The sequence below is a fragment of the Micropterus salmoides genome, unplaced genomic scaffold (genome assembly GCF_014851395.1).
Source record: "Micropterus salmoides isolate LMB-PRFRI ecotype aquatic unplaced genomic scaffold, ASM1485139v1 Ms_hic_scaffold_23, whole genome shotgun sequence".
Classification (NCBI taxonomy): Eukaryota; Metazoa; Chordata; class Actinopteri; order Centrarchiformes; family Centrarchidae; genus Micropterus; species Micropterus salmoides.
The window spans coordinates 13890952-13909698 of NW_024041484.1; the positions used below are offsets into that span (position 1 = coordinate 13890952).

The 18747-nt window shown below is 40.5% G+C and overlaps 1 protein-coding gene across 1 annotated transcript; it reads left to right on the forward strand.

Annotated features, from left to right (window-relative positions):
- Positions 1–587: 587 nt before the first annotated feature.
- LOC119918362 (N-acyl-phosphatidylethanolamine-hydrolyzing phospholipase D-like) lies at positions 588–9891 on the forward strand. Its single transcript, XM_038739059.1, is given in 11 exon segments — positions 588–650; positions 2370–2445; positions 3256–3369; positions 3508–3648; positions 4949–5152; positions 5154–5174; positions 5302–5405; positions 5552–5717; positions 5920–6068; positions 6811–6925; positions 8610–9891. Coding segments are annotated over 11 exon segments (1260 nt in total). The 5' UTR covers positions 588–609; the 3' UTR covers positions 8739–9891.
- The last annotated feature ends 8856 nt before the right edge of the window (positions 9892–18747 follow it).

An 18747-nucleotide genomic window follows, 5' to 3' on the forward strand; every position in this document is an offset into this window, starting at 1 on the left:
TATTTTGTAAGACATGTTTTTATAATTTTACGATACAAAATATTATTTACCCTTTGTTTCTAATTGAATGCGTTGTTATTGATTAAATTATTTATTTTTGCCTGCAGTCATAGCCATACGAGTGTTTGTCGGTCGGTCACGTGATCAAGGGGTTTTGCACCGACGTCAGAGAAACGGAGCTGGTGCCGACCAGTCTATGAGGCTACTAATGATCCTCATCTCTACTACTGCATTCAAACTCCCTTCTTACGTGTTTGAAACGTCTTTCCAGCGGCATTTACTGACTTAGTTCCCACTCGCCGCGTCCTATAACAGAGACGATGTAGGAATGTAAACTGTGTTGGAAATGCTCAGGGACCGTATAGCGTATGTTAAGCACCCAGCTCGCATTAAGACAGTAAGTGTACGGCTCACGTAAATGCAACGAGCATGTCTCCGCGCTAAAGAAAACAACTGGTGGTGTTCTGTTGCGTTCAACTTTCAGGTAAGTTGGCTGAAAAAGTAACAACAACACAATGTTTTGTAACCCGTAATGACGCGTGTGGTACTCCGCAGTGAGTGTATGGTGGCCTTATTGTACCATTTAATCTGTTTAGCGCTATCACTACTATGTTCCCCAAGGGACGCATTTTGCGGGGCAAATGTTCTGTGTAAGTATACTATAACGCTGGCTTCTTATTTCTTGTATTTGGAGAAGAAGTTCATATAGCCTGTGCTGCTGCCAGTTTGTCGTTAATCAGTATTGTTGATGCTATCTTTCCTGTCTGTGTCAACATCTGCTCACACATTTTGAACAGGAACTAGTTGAAAATGTCTAAAGATGTTAAGACTCTAGTTAGCATGTTTTTGCTGACAGTATCACGTGACTAACTAATTCATGTTTATACTTGTGTGTCTTGTACTGTCATGATAATAGCATTTGTTTCCTCATCGTTGTGACATTGTTTTTCTTCAAATAACTTGGATACACTGATAACTTAATAGGAGGAGTTTAATTTAACTAACGTTACACTGCAGAGAGAAATAGGGCAAACTGAGAATCCAGGTTGTGTTTGTTGCTTACATGTGCAAATCAGGCACGCTGGCTTGCTATGAAGATCTTTGGTTGTTGTTCACAGAGCTCCATTGTTCTGGTTTCTGTGTGTAGTGTGCAGTCCATTCAAGAGGCTGAGTGCCTCATCAGCACGCCATAGCTTTAATGCATGGGGTTCCCCAAAGAAGGCAAGTGCACTATGGGACACTAGTTGCATTATTGCAGTGGTCCTAGCATGACAGAGGACCCATTTGCTGACCTCTCATCAATTTCATGCTGTGAAGGGACCACGATATACCAATCTCTAAAGTCAATATCGGAAGGCCTCCATCAATACACATCTGCATTTTCTCATGAAGTATAAGTGCATGATGGAAACATTTATGAGTGGGTAGTACTTAGTAAGGGTGTGTACTGCACTGTGATTGCTGTGGATATAGCAGGATAAGGAAGGGCTGTGATTAGGCTTGCTGGCTTTGGAGTGTGTAGGTGCTAACATTCATTTAGCTGAATGCAGTTCAAGGTTTAATATATTGCACCACCATGTTTGAGGTGTATATTGTCTAAGAAGGAAGTTGCCAGAGCAGTTTTGGCTGTTGCACTGGGACTATGATGAAGTAACCATATAAGTTAATGACTGCAGTTAAGTTTGAAATTGGTTAACATGAAAGCTTACAGCCTTATCACTTTAATAGTTAATGTGGCCTTTTTTTTAAATGGACAACCTTTATTTTTGTATCATGCATGCATCACCAGTCACTTCCCAATTAGTATTACACAAGGGTAACAGTAACTCTTTGTTTGCTATTATTTGTCATAGGCTACTTACTTGGCAACTTGTGTCATAATCTTTCCTTGTTAAGAGATTAAATGAATGTAAGAACTGACGGAGACACGATATTAGTAAGTCTTGCTATGGTTTGTTAGAAACAAGGGTAAGACGTTGAATTTGGTGCACTGTGGTAGCACTAAAATGGCATCCCTGATAGTAGCGTCATTTGAATAGTGAAGTTGATCTTGCTTTGTGTCTGATTATCTTTGTGTCTCATATGCAAATGATTAGGGGTTAACTGTCAGCTGTTAAATGTAATCAGTTATCGTTGTAGCAGCTTAACGGTCAGTAAAAGGAGCCAACTTGTGACCTGGTTACTATTGTGAATGTGTGATGCTGTCGCCATCCACAGCAGCTTCTGGTGCACGTTTTAATTGAGGCATGTGATCCATGGCTGCTTCAGAAGAGCAGGTTGAAAACGTTTCTGCTGACTGTCAAGCATTTCGTCACTAAAGGATGTTGTAAAAGTTAAAAAGTGCGTGTGTGTGTGTGTTTGTGTGCTAGGTGTGGTGGCAAGCCCATGGAGAAGCCGTCATCTTCAGACAGAGCAGCGCTGGAGGAGAGAAAAGGCCTGGTTGAGGTGAGCAGCTCACTCATTAACTGGGTCTGAACTATATGTATTAAATGGTTTAATTTAATATATGAGAGAAACATTTTTCAATGAAAGGAAATGCATGTTTCCAAACTCACTTTGGGGATATGTGTTTTTGCAATTGTGGTCGCACATTTGTTATAAAGAGCTGAAAACAGACCTTTTTTTCACAGCAGACATTTTGACTTTGTCATAGTCGAAAAAAGCACAGGTGGAACCAGTTACATTAACGATGGCTCCGTTCCATCCAAGTGCCCCAGTAAGCCTTTCCAGTGAACCAGCATGAAAAATAGCAGGTACTGCTATTCTCAATGAAATGCAGTTGTTATCAAATGTTATTGATTACACCGGTGCTCTTCCTATTATGTTGTTGAGCTTCCTGACTCATTATGTCTGTTAAAGAGGAACTCTGGCAACTTGACACATCATCATCTGTTTGCAGGTCTTTGGTGGACAACAGCATATGTAGGGAAAAAACTGTACAAAGCTTTTTGTGACCCCGGAAGGATAACTTTGCTGGATATCTGATAATTTGTGTGTTAATTTTGTGATGTCAATTGTCATGACGGTTGGGGCTCAAGTTTGAAAGTGAAAAAAGTCTAGGGGCATTGAGTTAGAAACAGTGTTATAGGACTGCGATGCTAAATCGGATTATAGTAGATTATAGATTATAGATTATAAGATTATAGTAAGGGTAGGACTGTCCCATTTCCCTTCCTGTTTCAAATGCCTTGGAGAATGCAAATTGACTCATTCACTGTGTGTGTGTGTGTGTGTGTGTGTGTGTGTGTACTTCAGGATGGTGGGGCGCTGAGAGGTGCTGAGGGTGGAGAGGTGGATCCTCAGCCGCTGAGGAAGAGCAGCTCCTCTCGCTCCTCCCGCAAGAGCTTCCGTTTAGACTACCGGCTGGAGGTAGTCCTGTCCCCTAAAACCTCCTCCTACCTGAAACACACACGTTTGCACCACCTCCTTCCACCGTCACCTCAGCTCAAACCTCCATAAACTCTTAACACTCTTATAAATGGCTAAAATGTAATATTTTGATTGCAGGAGGATGTGACGAAGTCCTGTCAGGACAAACATGGCCGCTGGACCAACCCCTGGCCCACATGGCGGTTTCCTTCCTACACCACCATGCTCAGGTTCATTTTGTTGGATAAAAATCACAGCAATGTACCTACTAGTAAAGAGGTAAGTAATTATTAGACTAAAATTTTATAGTTTGTTATTAACTACAGTTTTGGCTTTGTTCCATAATATCACCAAAAAGTCTGTGTGTACTGTATGTACTATGTATTGTTTGTCTCAACATTTTAGCATCATGACCAACATCATGCCAGAAAAGAACAAACAGCAGAATTTTCCCCACCATCAAAAGAGCTGGGGCGCAGCGCCTAAGGGTGTTTTCACAGCACCTAAGCCAAATAAACAGCATTTTATTTAATATATTTATTTAATGCAATTGTTAAGATAGTCCATTTAAGTACTTTGGATGTGTGGTTTTATTTCATTTATGATTTATTTAGTCATGTAAAATTGTCTTAAATCATATCTTTTGTCGCAATCATTTCTGGGACAATATATCGTCCAACAAAAGTAGTTATCGTGAGAGACTTAAGTGTATATTGTGGATGATGTAGAGCACAACTTCACCTTAAACTTAAACACTTTTAAAAAGCTGTAACACAATAAATTTTGTTATTGCAGAGCACAGAAAGTGTTGACTTTCACACTTAAATTCACTGGTTAAATTGATACTGACTACTGTGTAAAAGTCAGATATCCAATGTGTTCAAGCCAGTGTATGCTTTTACGTGTATTATCCTTTATAGTGATCAGAATAAGGGGTTCATATACAGAATTTCCCACCTGTGTTAGTAGGAACATTGCCACCACTTTCACAACCCACAGAGTATTTATAGCTCCCAATGGAAACCTTACTGAGCTCAGTAGATTTAGCAGGCATCAAAGGCTGCTTTCACACAGTAATCGAAAAATGTTTAACCCCTTAACTGCACAGCAGGGTGCCATTTGTGTAAAAAATTGATTTTTTTTTCACTCTTCATGCAGCTCCGACAGAGCCAAAGTAGTGCATTTTAAAATAATATTAACCCTAACAAAACTACGGATCGAGATAGTGAATTGGATTTCATCATTCTGAGGGGGGGGACAAAAATTATTCATAAATCCTGCAAGCAGCAACGAAAACAGGTTAATTCCTGTGTTTAGGGGAGCAAACAGTGCCGCAGTGTATCATTTGCAGAGTAGAAAGCTGTGACTCAGTTATTAGGGTTCGATTCATTTTATGATCAGACGAAGTTGTGAGACAAACATTCTATTCCTCATGATCAGTGTGCGGTTGTTTTTTCTCCTTTTCTCTCTCCCTTTCTCCTACTGTATTCACCACTCTTCCTCTCTCTGTGCGACTCGTGCTCATCATCATCTTATCCCCCTACCCTTGCTCTATTTCTCACCATCTCTGTTCCCATAGGCTCTGGATAGGGAACTCCCAGTGATGGAACCGTACTTCGTCCAGAACCCAGACCTCTCTGACTCTGGTCCAGGTCTGAGAGTCACCTGGCTGGGTCACGCCACGGTTCTGGTAGAAATGGACGGGCTGAATATTCTGACGGACCCAATTTTCAGCCAGAGGGCCTCACCATTCCAGTTCATGGGGCCCAAAAGGTACCGAGGCCCCCCCCTGCACTGTGGAACAGGTTTAGTGCTTTTTGTTTTTAATTTTCTAAAGTAAAGATCTCCATCACAGTATTTGATCCATGCCTTGTTTCTTTGGCTGCTTCCTTGCTACCTGGTTACATTTTTTTTATATCCTCCTGCCAACAGCTTCCCAGGATCGATGCTGTCGTCATCAGTCATTCTCATTATGACCATCTGGATTCGGGATCTGTGGCCAGCCTTAATGCACGCTTTGGAGGGGAGCTACGCTGGTAAGTGTGGTGGATGTGTTGTCAACAGTAATGATTTGACACCCACAGTCTTAATATTATTTATTAAGTGTAGTGTTCAGTTTACACTCTTACAAAGTCATAGTCACATGTTTTTTATGTTGAGTAAGTCCAAGTGTGTTTCACAGGTTCGTGCCCCTGGGTTTGATGGACTGGCTGGCGAAAATGGGCTGTGAGAACGTGATGGAGCTGGACTGGTGGGAGGAGAACTGTGTCCCGGGTCATGATGACATCACATTTGTCTGCACACCCTCTCAGCACTGGAGCAAACGCACTGCGCTGGACGATAACAGGGTAAGAATTCATTACAATTATTAGAGTTTACCTGTATGTGTAATATATGTATTAATTCATACCTCCATACCAAATGTGTAAAGTCCAATAGCTGGTGCTCGAGGATTTTTTTTCAGTAATCAAGTAGAAAAGGGCAGTTTTAAAATGTTTTTATTAAGTTCAAAGCATATTCAGTACATAACCAGAACTCTTTTCCTCTCAGTCTTTATGGGGAAGCTGGTCTGTTTTGGGTCCGGACCATCGATTTTTCTTCGCTGGTGACACTGGCTACTGCACTTCCTTCCAGGAAATTGGACGACGCTTTGGACCGTTTGACCTCGCAGCAATCCCCATTGGAGCTTACCTGCCCAGGTCCTGTACATATTATTATGATTATTATTATTATTATTATTATTTAGTGTTTATTTTGAATATGTGTAAAAAAGAGACAAAATACAATCAAATTAACATATCAAAACGATTAAACAATACAATAATAAATACATTTATAATATTTACAGCCAAAGAAATTTTTTAAACTCTTGTCAGTTTCTTAACATATTTCAAAAGGAGTGGGAAGAAGGTACACCTGTACAATCTAATGGAACTGTTCCGCCATAAAGTCTGTTTTTAAGATGCCTCTCTGCCCATTTTTAGTCAAGACTGTCAGGTGTAATTTCAATTATATGTTCTAATATTGAGGTCATAGTTAGGGACTGCACTGTATTGAGGCATTTAATATTCTGCCCCCCTCATGTTGTAGTAACACCTCAATATAATGTAGTCCAGTGCAACACCACCTTTAACTATGAGCTCATTAATAAACATAATTGAAGTTAAAATTTCAGACAATGTCAACAAACACTGAACATTATTAACTTTGTAGAATTTATGGCAGATGGATTGCATTAGATTGTACCAGAAGCCTTACAGAGGGGCCACTGTCCTTCCTTCTGTGACAGATCAAATTTAAATACTGGACAACTGTAATTTTTTTTATTGTTACTGTATGTAATAATATGAATTGGCATTGAAAGTTTTAAAAGACCATGCACAGCCACTGTTACAGAGAAAACCATGGAAGACTATATTGAAATCTTCTTTGGTTTAGCAGGGATGTGATGCGGGGGCAGCATGTAGATCCAGAAGAGGCTGTCCAGATTCACCAAGACCTTCAGGCCAAACACTCTGTGGCCATTCACTGGGGAACCTTTGCTCTCGCCTATGAGGTAGGGAGTACATACATATTACTTAGATATCTGACTAATTGATTATTTGTGTGTGGTTTAAAGGAATTGGTTTGGGCTGTACGCTTATTGGCTTTCTTTCCAAGTTAAATTAGAAGATTGATACTCATAGCTGTCCATTCAATATGTAGCTGGAGCAAGCAGAAGATTAGCTTAGCTAGGAAACAGCCGCTTTGTCAGACGGAAACTAAAGTTCACTAATTGTAAAATATAAGTGTGTTAAACGGTTTTGCGGGTGTTATGTGCTAGACTATTGCTGCGTTGGCAGACTGCTTGGAACTGGGTTGAAAAATCTGACTTCTGACCTCCAAGTATTCCAGGTGCATGACGCCGAAAGTGAACAAAAAACATAGCTGACCATGACAAACTCTTTGTCAAGTGTACACAAAGTTGCACCCTCAGCACTGCCCTTGATGTTAGGATGGCTGTTTTATTGAAAACAAGTTACATAAATAGCCTATACGTTATTAGTTGACTGTGTACCGGTCTAGCTACATCAGTTAGTAATTCTCAGTCAGCTAATGTTTTAGGCTATATTTTCTAATGTTTTCAAATGTTTTGGCATTTCTTACATTTCACTGAATAACGTTTGTGCAGAGAAGATGACTTAGATTCTTTAGTCACCTGCTTGCTTCAGCTACACTTCAAGGTCTGGTGATAGATCAACATATCATTTTACAAGAAAACTTGCCTTCCACCCAATTATTGGCACATTTCACTGTGTATTGATAACGGACAGATATGAGAGTGGTACCAATCATCTCATCTAACTCTTGGCAAGAAAGTGAATTTCCTAAAATGTTAAACTTTTGCTTTAACACACAATGCAATTAAAGTGCAGTCAGTTTCCAGTTTATTAGCTAAATCAAATGTAGTCTACAACAGTCCTACCTTCATAAAAGGTTATAATGGGTGAAAATTTTTAAGAGGCGTTGATTCAACTTTCAGATCATTTTGGAGGGTGCAATTTGGGGTTCTGTGGAACTGTATTGCATTATTCTGACAGGTGTTTCTATTATTTTTTCCACCCCATTTCTATTAATGAAGGCAGGCTAATAGAAACACCTCTTTATAAAGCACCACAAACTACAGCCTCCAAAAATGATCAGAAAGTTCTCTCTGAAAAAGTTCATCTAAAGCTCAACATTAACACCTTAATGAAGGCAAGGTTTATTGCAGACTGTATTAGACTGCATTAGTGTTAACTAGGTGTACCTAATAAACTGGCAACTGTTGTGTGTATGTTAGGGTGCTGCTAGGAGGATTCAAATGTTTTAAACACATTTTGCATTGTATTAAATATAGCTGAAGCGTTAATAGTCATGGTCATTACAGTAGCCCACAGTGATGCTCTGTGTGTTACTGCTTTCAGAGACAGGCAAAGTGTGTGTGAGGTTAAAAAGTGCTGACACTATTATGTTCTGATAACACAATGTAACAAAAGGTGTCATTGTTTTTTTAAGCTGCATGATTATTTCAGCAGCTAACACAGTTTAATGCAACCTCTCTCTCACTGCCACAGTTAGAAAATTAGGGACGAGCTGACAAAAACCTGTCAAACACTCAAACTTGCAGCACTGTGCTAAAATGAACCTGTCCTGAAGTATTGTGACACTCAAGAATAGTCTTTAATACTCACTTTTTCTGTGGTCCCTCCTTGAATCAGTACTACTTGGACCCGCCGGTTCGTCTCAGAGAGGCCCTGGAACAGAACGGGCTGAAGCCAGAATCCTTCTTCACTTTGCATCACGGGGAGTCTCGCCTTATAGTGTCACAGAAAGGAGACTTCTTCTGATCCTCTCTGGAGCGTTTTGTTGTGTCTGTAATAAAGTGCAGCACATTTTGTTAATCATATATAAATGGACTTCAGTGATTTAATTTGAAATGCATATACGTATGCAGCTTATCCCAACTGAAAACAGGAAATTCAGATGTTCATCAACTCTGTTTACATACTGAATGTTTGGCCTGCCATCATCATGGTGGGCAGTACTGCCTACACGAGCTGTGAAGGCTCCAAGAAAAAAAAAAACAAGAAATCTGATTCATTAGATTTACTCAAATATGTGTGTGTAATTCTTTCAGGCAAAGATCAGCTATTCATAAGATTTAAACTCAGATGCTAAATGTTGACATCAGCACATACTGCTGTACAGCCAGTGTTGTTACAGTGTGGTTAGTATGCATTTCAAGTAACGAATAATTCCAATTAATATGGTTTTTATCTGTGTAATGCTGAGGGATAAAAAAACCAAAACTGGTGATGGTCCCATGTTACTTTAATACCAGTACTCTTGAATGGAGAGAATGGAGATCAAGTTTGTAGGAAACAATGTGGGGTTGAACCACAAACCTTCAGTATGAGGCTGGACTGGAGACTACACAGTGTGATGTAGCTTTCTGCTGTGAGCTGCAATATAGAAGAGAAAACTAATTAGAACGTTATTTAGAGTAGTGATTTTTGATGATTGGTGCTAGGTAATGCCACATTACAAAGGCTTTTTTTCTGAATGTGCTCTGGCCATCCCAAAACAACATAAGATGCAGAAGTGTCTTTTTGTACTTTGTATCTATACCGTTGTATGCTAATAGAAACTGCAGAAGTTGAGCTGGGTTCAGCTTCATGCACTGCAAATATTGTGCACTGTTCCTGCTTCAGACATTTCCCTCCCCCCCGCTTATCAGCGTTATCAGTCACATTTTCACTTGTTGAACAGATGTATTTGCCTTAGAGAGAAAAAGTAGAATAATCTTACTGATCAACTGTTCAAGTGATTTTATTTTTCAATGCTGTATCTTTAAAGCCAGAATGTACGAACAGTTGACGAGCACAATGTTGAGTTAATTTAGTAGCCTGGTTATAACTACAAGGCCAGCCAAACAGTGCTAACTGGTTTACATTTGACCATGTTACTGAATTAACTATTAAATATACATTGCATTTGAAATGTTTGTTTCTTGTTGTCAACAGTAATTTGGAGTAAGACTTCCAAACCCAAGACAATCTTACAGTTGTTTGTTTTTATGAACCTAGATGTATGGGGGGGAAAGTTTAGGCAGTCACATAACATTACTTTAAAATCCATTTAGTATAGTTTTGTTTACTATTTAGTATACTATTTGACTATTCTGACAGTATTTGACTCCATTTTGTCCTGAGGCAGTAAAGCCTACACATCCAATCCTAGCAAGTAGTGCAAATACTGCAGGTTATTAGGGTTCATACCGTGTAGCGTACCTTCTATGTTTGTGTGTTTTAGTTATTATTATTATTATTATTATTTGTTGTCTGCAGCGCCGGCTCAAATTCCCGTGAGCTGGAATGAGCTAGAAACATGAAACTTGCAGGAATAACTGGAAATGGTGTGAATCAGCTTCCATAGAAAAATGAACCCAATCGGCCACATGGTGGCGCTATAATTAAGGCTTAAAAATGCAAACTTTGAAAGGCCACGCTCCTTACACCGTAAGTCCGATTGACTTGAAATTTCTCACACAGGTGCAGCTCAATGTGATCTACAAAAAAGCCTCAAGGATTATTAAGGTCCGCCTATAAAATTTTTCCGCCATTTTGAAAATCATATTTTTGACATCTCCTCCTAGACCGTAGCTCTGATTGCCACCAAATCTTGAGTGAATCATCAATGGATCAAGCCTATTAAAAGTTGTATAAAGCATGTCGATATCTCAATTACTTTTCAAGATATGGACCAATGAACTTTGTAAGGGGCGTGGCTCTGGACATACATGACCACAAATCAGCAACCGTAGGGCCGATCATCACAAAACTCACAGGATATGTTCAGATAGGTGCCTCGGATATACCTGGACAGTTTGATGTACATACGTCCCTAGGGGGCGCTACAAGTGCAAGAAAGGTGCTTAGCATTACACAAATTACACTATAAATCCCATATTCATTCTCCAATCATCACAAATCTCTCAGGATGTGTCCTCATAAGTAAATGAAACATGCCCTGAAAGTTTCATTCAAATTGAACACTAGGGGGTGCTACAAATGCAACAAACTGCAGGGGATAAAATGCAAAACAGGCTACAAAATGCATTTTGTTTGTCCAATAAACACAAAACTTGCAGGATATGTCTAGATAAGGACCTCGCGCTTACACTGCAAGTCTCATTCAAATTGACCACTAGGAGGCACTACAAATGCACAAAGGAAGCTATTGATCATAAAATGTTTGTCCCATCCAGTGGTGCTACCAGGGGGGACCATGGCCACCCTAATAAAATTGGTGGCTACCCCAGTGGACCCCCCTGGTGAGGAGTATATGCATAAAATGCTTTATACTGTACATATGGGCCAGACGGTGTGTCTCCATCCTGCCTGAAAATCTCTTTCAACAGTTCACTGGAGCTGTGTGAAGTTCCCTCCTGCTTCAAACGTTCCACAATCATCCCGGCCCCCAAAAAACCTTCCATCTCTGGATAAAATGACTACAGGCCTGTCGATCTGACATCTGTAGCCATGAAATCCTTTGAAAGACTGGTGTTCGCCCACCTGAAGGACATTACAGGCCCCTTGCTGGACCCCCTGCAGTTTGCCTACAGGGCTAACAGGTCAGTGGATGATGCTGTCAACTTGGGACTGCATTACATCTTGCAACACTTCGAGTCTCTAGGGACACATGCAAAGATTCTGTTCGTGGACTTGAGCTCGGCGTTCAACACCATCATCTCAGAAATCCTCAGCACCAAACTCACCCAGCTCACTGTGCCAGCCTCCACCTGTCAGTGGATCACAAACTTCCTGACTGATAGGAGTCAGCAGGTGAGGCTGGGGAACATCACATCCAGCACCCGGACTATTAGCACTGCCGCTCCCCAGGGATGTGTGCTCTCCCCATTGCTCTTCTCTCTCTACACCAACGACTGCACCTCAGGAGACCCATCTGTCAAACTCCTGAAGTTTGCTGACGACACAACGGTCTATCTCAGTGCTGGTCACACTGTTCATACTGTTATATTGTCATATTGTATATACTGTTTACCAAACCCACCTACCTCAAGTACATAACACCTGCACATAATACTTATTCAATCCAGCATCCTTTGCACTATGCTCCATCGCACTATTGTCTCAGTCTTTCTTATTGTTTCTTATATTGTTGTTGTTTATAGTGTGCATATATGTGTTCTCTACACTGTAGCCTGCGTTTGATTTTATTATTGTATTATTGTATAAGTAAGTGCATGGTGAGCAATGTACAATCCAGAGTCAAATTCCTCCTATGTGTACACATACCTGTCAAATAAAACTCTGATATTATGTAACTTCTGTGTTTGAGTTCAAATGTCTTAGCAGCATATAGGTGTTGTCATATTAGCCTCTGTCACTTTAAGAGGGTAACCTCTGACCCTGAACTGTGATGGATCATGGTTGTTTTTTTAAGAGAGGCCTCCGATTCGTTCATGTAGATGCCTGTCACCTTTCTAAAATTGTGATTGGTTAAGGGGCGGGCCTAACAGCCAGAGCTTCCAGCGTGTGTTTTTCTCTGGAGGTAACTTAGCCACAAGCTGCAGCAGACAGAAAGGTGTAATTTAATAATTATACAGACAATCAGTAGCCTGGCTGGTTTATAATAAGTTTATCAATCTGCTACACAGTTTTGTGTACTGTACTGTGTGAGAGCCGTGCTAGTCTGCAGATAGCAACAGGTTAGCAACATCGCTAACAGCAAGCTAAAGTTAAACGGACAGTGTCTTCACTGACAGCGCCCCGCCTGACCTGATAAGCACCTCTGGCTTTGAGGGAGACCATCCTGTACCTGTCTTCATCTTCATCTTTCTGAGAGGATTGCAAAACATGACACCAGCGGGAGTTATCTGGAAGATGCTGGGAAACTGAACTTACTTTAAAGGGTTAAACATGCTGGCCAACAAACAGGTGGAGGAAAAGGCTACGAGCTCAGCTATGGTCGGATCGTAACTTTTATTACACTCTGTGGAAAATGTTAAACAACACTGCGGGGCCGCAACGAGTCTGCGGGCTCTCTGAAAACTTCAGTCCTCCAGAAGTTTGCCCAGAGGAAAAGCCGCCCGCTTTTCTGCTGAAGTGAGCCTGCTTTGGTGAGTGAAGCATCGTTAATCATCGTGACGCTGTGCTGCTGCTCCGTGTATGGGACAAACTGTCGTGCTGGATCGGTTGATACCAGGCTATGGATTGCGCTTGTTGTCATGTAGCCGCTTTCATGCTGCTTTATTATCCGCGATTATATTGGCCGCTGGCTGCGCTGGATGACAGGTAAGGAGCTAGGAGTGTAAATGATCTCTCTCTCTCTCTGTGTGTGTTTTGTGGAGCCATGCTGTTTGTTGACATGTTAGAAACACAGTAGCGAGAGAGTATTGTAGTTTTACTGGTATTTTTTTTACTGGTTAATAATACTAGTATTTACATATTATTTCAGTTAAATTATTATATAGTCTAATATGAAAGAAAATTATTAATGCTCCGTGATGTCTGTAATCCTGAGTGGGCTTGTTCCCAGTAAATGTTTTGTTCTTTGCAGTCAGTGCTCTCCTACAAATAAAAGCTGTAGTTGTTTTTTAAGAAAAAGGTCAACTAGCGTATTTGAAGAACTATTGCCCAACACATACAGATACATTATAACAGGATTTTTATGGCCGCTTGCCATAATGCAAACACATTTTTTACATCTCCTCCTAGACCGTAGCTCCAATTGCCACCAAATTTTCTCTGGATCATCATTGGCCTTAGCATATATAAAGTTGTATAAAGCTTGTTGATAGCTCCTTTCGTTTTAAAGATATTGACCAATAAACATGTAAAGGGTGTGGCTCAGGACATAAATAGACAAGAATCTGCAAGCGTTGGTCCAATCATCACAAAACTCACAGGATATGTCCACATGAGTGCCAGAAATATGCCCTGACAGTTTCATTCAAATCGACCACTAGGTGGCGCTTTAAATGCATCGTAACTGGATGTGTAATGATACAAATCAAGCTATAGACCAGAAAATGGTTGTCCAGTTGTTACAAAACTTGCAGGATATGTTTTATAACAATGTTGAACCGTATGTGTGAAATTATTTTGATAGCGATATTGCGAAAAAAGGTATGAACCCGCTAATCGCCGCTTGCGGCTATATTTTTCATTGACATTGAATCCTCAGCGCCACTCGCTTTGATTCAATTATTAACAATTAAGTGGGTATTTTACATAAAAAAATGGAAATGAGGCAAAGATATTCTGGTCTTTTGATTTTTATTGACTTGAGTGGTTAAATATGTTGGCTACATTAACACTGCCAGAGTTAGTGGTTGATTCCCTCCAGTGGTGTATGTAACACCAAAAGTACAACTTTTAACTGCACTTAAGTACAATCTTGAGGAAGTTCTTTTACACCACTACATTTTGGACACCAGTACTGTACTTTACTCCACTACATTTGTAATTAGTTACTTTGCAGATTAAGATTAATAATCCAAAATATGGACTAACTAATAAATTCTAATGTCTTATTACAGGTTAAGCTATCTGGCAGTACATGAAGTAGGTGAAATTAGCAACATTATTGATACTTACACATGGATCACTAATTATAATAAACATTTTAGTGAAATGGGCCATTTTGCTTGAGTACTTTTGGTACTTTAAGTAGCCTAAATTTGGTGCTAATTCTTTTACTCAAGTAAGATTTTGAATACAGGACTTTTACTTGTAACAGAGTATATTTACACTATGGTCACTTGAGCCCTGACACCCCTGGTACCGGGGGCAGCGAGAGATTTTCACACAATGCCGACTGAGAAATCCATGTGCGATTCTTGTATTTCGTCAACCTTTTCCATGTTACACACCTCCATGAAGCTAGGAGGCTCAGCTAGAATCTAAAAACCAACCATTTTTATCCAAACCACATACACATCAAACACCAAGCATCTAAATCAGCTTATATCACAACATACACTATATTACCAAAAGTATTGGGACGTCCATCCGATTCATTGAATTCAGGCATTACAATCATTTCCATGGCCACAGGTGTATAAAATCAAGCACCTAGGCATGCAGACTGCTTCTACAAACATTTGTGAAAGAACGGGTCACTCTCAGGAGCTCAGTGAATTCAAGCGTGGTACTGTGATAGTTTGCCACCTGTGCAGTTAGTCCATTTGTGAAATTTCCTCAGTACTAAATATTCCACGGTCAACTGTGGTATTATAACAAACTGGAAGACAACAGAAACTCAGCCACAAAGTGATAGGTCACATAAAATCACAAAGCGGGGTCACCACATGCTGAGGCGCACAGTGCACAGAAGTCACCAACTTTCTGCAGTCAGTAACTACAGAACTCAAAACGTTCTGTGGTTTTCGAATTGGCACAAAAACTGTGTGTAGCCTTACATCACCAAGTGCAATGTAAAGCTATGGATGCATTGGTGTAAAGCATACCCAAACTAGACACTAAAGCAGTGAAGACGTGTTCTCTGGAGTGATGAATTACTCTGTCTGGCCCATCCCATGGACGAGTCTGGGTTTGGCGGTTGCCAGGAGAACAGTACTTGCCTGACTGCAATGTGCCAAATGTAAAGTTTGGTGGAGGGGGGATTATGGTGTGGGGTTGTTTTTCAGGGGTTTGGCTTGGCCCCTTACTTCCAGTGAAAGTAACTGTTAATGCTTCAGCATACCAAGACATTTTGGACAATTCCATGCTCCCAACTTTGTGGAAACAGTTTGGGGATGTCCCCTTCCTGTTTCAACATGACCACCAATGTGCACCAATGCACAAAGCAAGGAGCAAGGTCTATAAAGACATGGATGAGCGAGTTTGGTGTGGAGAACGTGGAGACCTTAACACGAATAATTAGAAGGGAGACTGCGAGCCAGGCCTTCTCATCCAACATCTGTGCCTGACCTCACAAATGCGCTTCTAGAAGAATGGTCAAAAATTCCCATGAACACGCTCCTAAACCTACTGCGGTAACGTGAGCCGCCAAATGTGAAACCGTGGTCAAGCCAACCCAATATTAATATATTACCGTGGTATGTATTTGTGTTCAAATAATCACTAAGAACATTGCAAAAAAATGTGTATGTATCTTTCAGGACCTTCGGCTCGCTCACAGCCCTTCCTTACCATACTTACACTGCTTTTGGCGCAACAGAAATCAGCCGGCGGCTGGTCTGACCACGGTTTCGCATTCAGCGCTCACATTACTGCAGTCTAAACCTTGTGGACAGCCTTCCCAGAAGAGTTAAAGATTAATCTTCGTGTGCATAAAGGCAGGCGTCCCAAAACTTTTGGTAATATAGTGTATATCGTGTGAGTCTTTTGGAGACTGCAGTCCTTTTACATTGTTAGTTCAGTGTCCTGGACAATGTCACACTTAGGTGAGACAAGGAGTATCCCTTTGATGTGGTAATAAAACAAAGAATAAGGTCAGTTGCCACGGAAACATGTGTGGGGGGCCAGTTTTGATAGGCTGTTCAGGGAGATGCCAATGGCTGGCTCGTGTCCCTTTGTCAGTTTAACAGTCAGGACCCGCGTTATCAGCTACAGAATCAAAAAGGTGCCAGTTTTATGGTCGGGATAGCACTTAGAGAAAGCAACTTTGACCCCTCCCCTTCTTCTTTGGGGAGGAGAAAGGAATTTAGAGTAGCTCCAAATTTATTCAATATGAAATGCACAAATCCACACCGTTGTTCACTATTCAATTCAATTCAATTCAATTTTATTTATATAGCACCAAATCACAACAACAGTTATCTCACAGCGCTTTTCATAAAAGAGCAGGTCTAGACCGTACTCTGTGATGATATTTACAGAAGCCCAACAGTTCCCACCAAGAGCAAGCACTAGGCGACAGAGGCAAGGAAAAACTTCCTTTTAAGAGGCAGAAACCTCGAGCAGAACCATGGCTCAGGGTGGGCGGCCATCTGCCTCGACCGGTTGGGGTGAGAGAGAGAGAGAAAGAGAGAGAGAAGAGAGTGAAAGAGAGAGAGAGAGAGAAAGAGAGAGAGAGAGAGAGAGAGAGGGATGTAAGGAGAGGGAGAGAGGAGGGAGGCAGCCTACACAATATACACACAGAGGTACAGACAGCGAAGGTAATGTTGCTATAAACTAAATGAAAAATGGTACAGATATTTATAATAGTGTTAATGGTAACCATCGTAATGTTAATGATTATAATAACAATAAGACTAGCAACAATAGTCGTTGCAGTAGAGGGTGTCGAGCAGGAACACGGGGGCAGCAGGCGACCCGCAGCCACAGATCCAGACTCCACAGCTCCAGAGCCAGAAAACCTGCAGGAAGTGACAGGAGGAGAGAGGAGAGGGACGAGAAAGCACAAGACTACCAGAAAGGGGAGAAGTTGTGTTAGTAACATGCAATAATGGGATAAGGTTGCATACAGAGGGAGAGAAAGTAGAGGAGAGAGGAGCTCAGTGCATCATGGGAAATCCCCCGGCAGTCTAGGCCACTACACCTGGTATATTGTTAAAAAATAATTGTATAATAACTGTTGTATATTTGTTTCTTTTCATTAAATTTACAGTTGCAGTTGTATTCTAGGTGTAGTAGAAGATATTCATTTGTATGATAATCTTCAGCATGATGGTTTTAATGGTGATATTGCCTTTAAAATATAGATTTTATACCACACTAGGATGAAAATATCGTTTTCCTTTATTGAATCTCCATTTAGTCTGTAATGGCATAATAAGTAGATGCATTTATGGATTCATATTCCTTAGCTTCTGACCTATCAAAGGAGACCAGAATTATGCATCTGGCCTAATGAGTCTAGGAGTTATTGCCGATTCATTTAGGGTATGTTATTTTGAGTGTTTTTCCCCGAAATAGGTGGCAGTTTCCAACAGTTCAATTATTCAATTGTGTGGATACTGTGCTGGCTGCTTTTGCACTAGGAGACAGATGACACAAGATGGCAGTGTCTGAAAAGTTTTCAGACACATTTGGATTTAATGAAAGTTTTGGGATTTTACAACAATGTTTTTACGCAGAGTAAAACAGTTCTTATGGTTTTAATTCAAAATGGCTATTAATCCTAATGTTTTTTTTTTAACAACAATATCTAAATATTGCTATTATGAGTTAAGTCTATTTTTGAATGAAAGGTCACATTTGATTATTAGGGACATTAAATTGTGTCCACAATGTGGCAGTTAAACCCACCCCCATCATACTTCTTTAAAATGCAGCATTCATTCTGGAACAGAAAGTGTTTGTGGCCTGGATGTGATTTTCTTCCGGATGTGTAAACAAGGAAAACTCACAAGGTTGTTTGTCTCTGTTTGGATGGACTTGGGGAGAACATACTGTAGCTACATGACAGTCTTTACATGATGCAGTGGGTACAAATACAATGTGAGAAGAGCTGACACAAGTACATGTTAGTCTCTGGTTACAAATTGTCTGAGAAACAGCACTAGTAAAAGCCCTGTGTGGTCCTGTGAAAATATTATCTTTGATTAACATCGGAAAATGTTTTTAGAAATTATTACCATCAAAATAACCACATTAAAACTGTCCCCACACAGGCTGTTTGACTAAAAACAGTTTCTTATGAAAAAAGTTAATTTACTTGATTGAAGAGGCACTGACTGAATCACTGACTCACACATCCTCTGAGCTGACGCAGAGGCGTGTTTCAGTGAGGATTGTGAAGTGGGAGGAAGAGGTCCAAGGTTTGAAAACAATGCTTGAAAGAAGGCGGTTATCTTCTTGGCAAGCATCAATGACCGAATTAATCATAATTTATAGGGTTTATTTTTCAGAACTAAACTGCCTT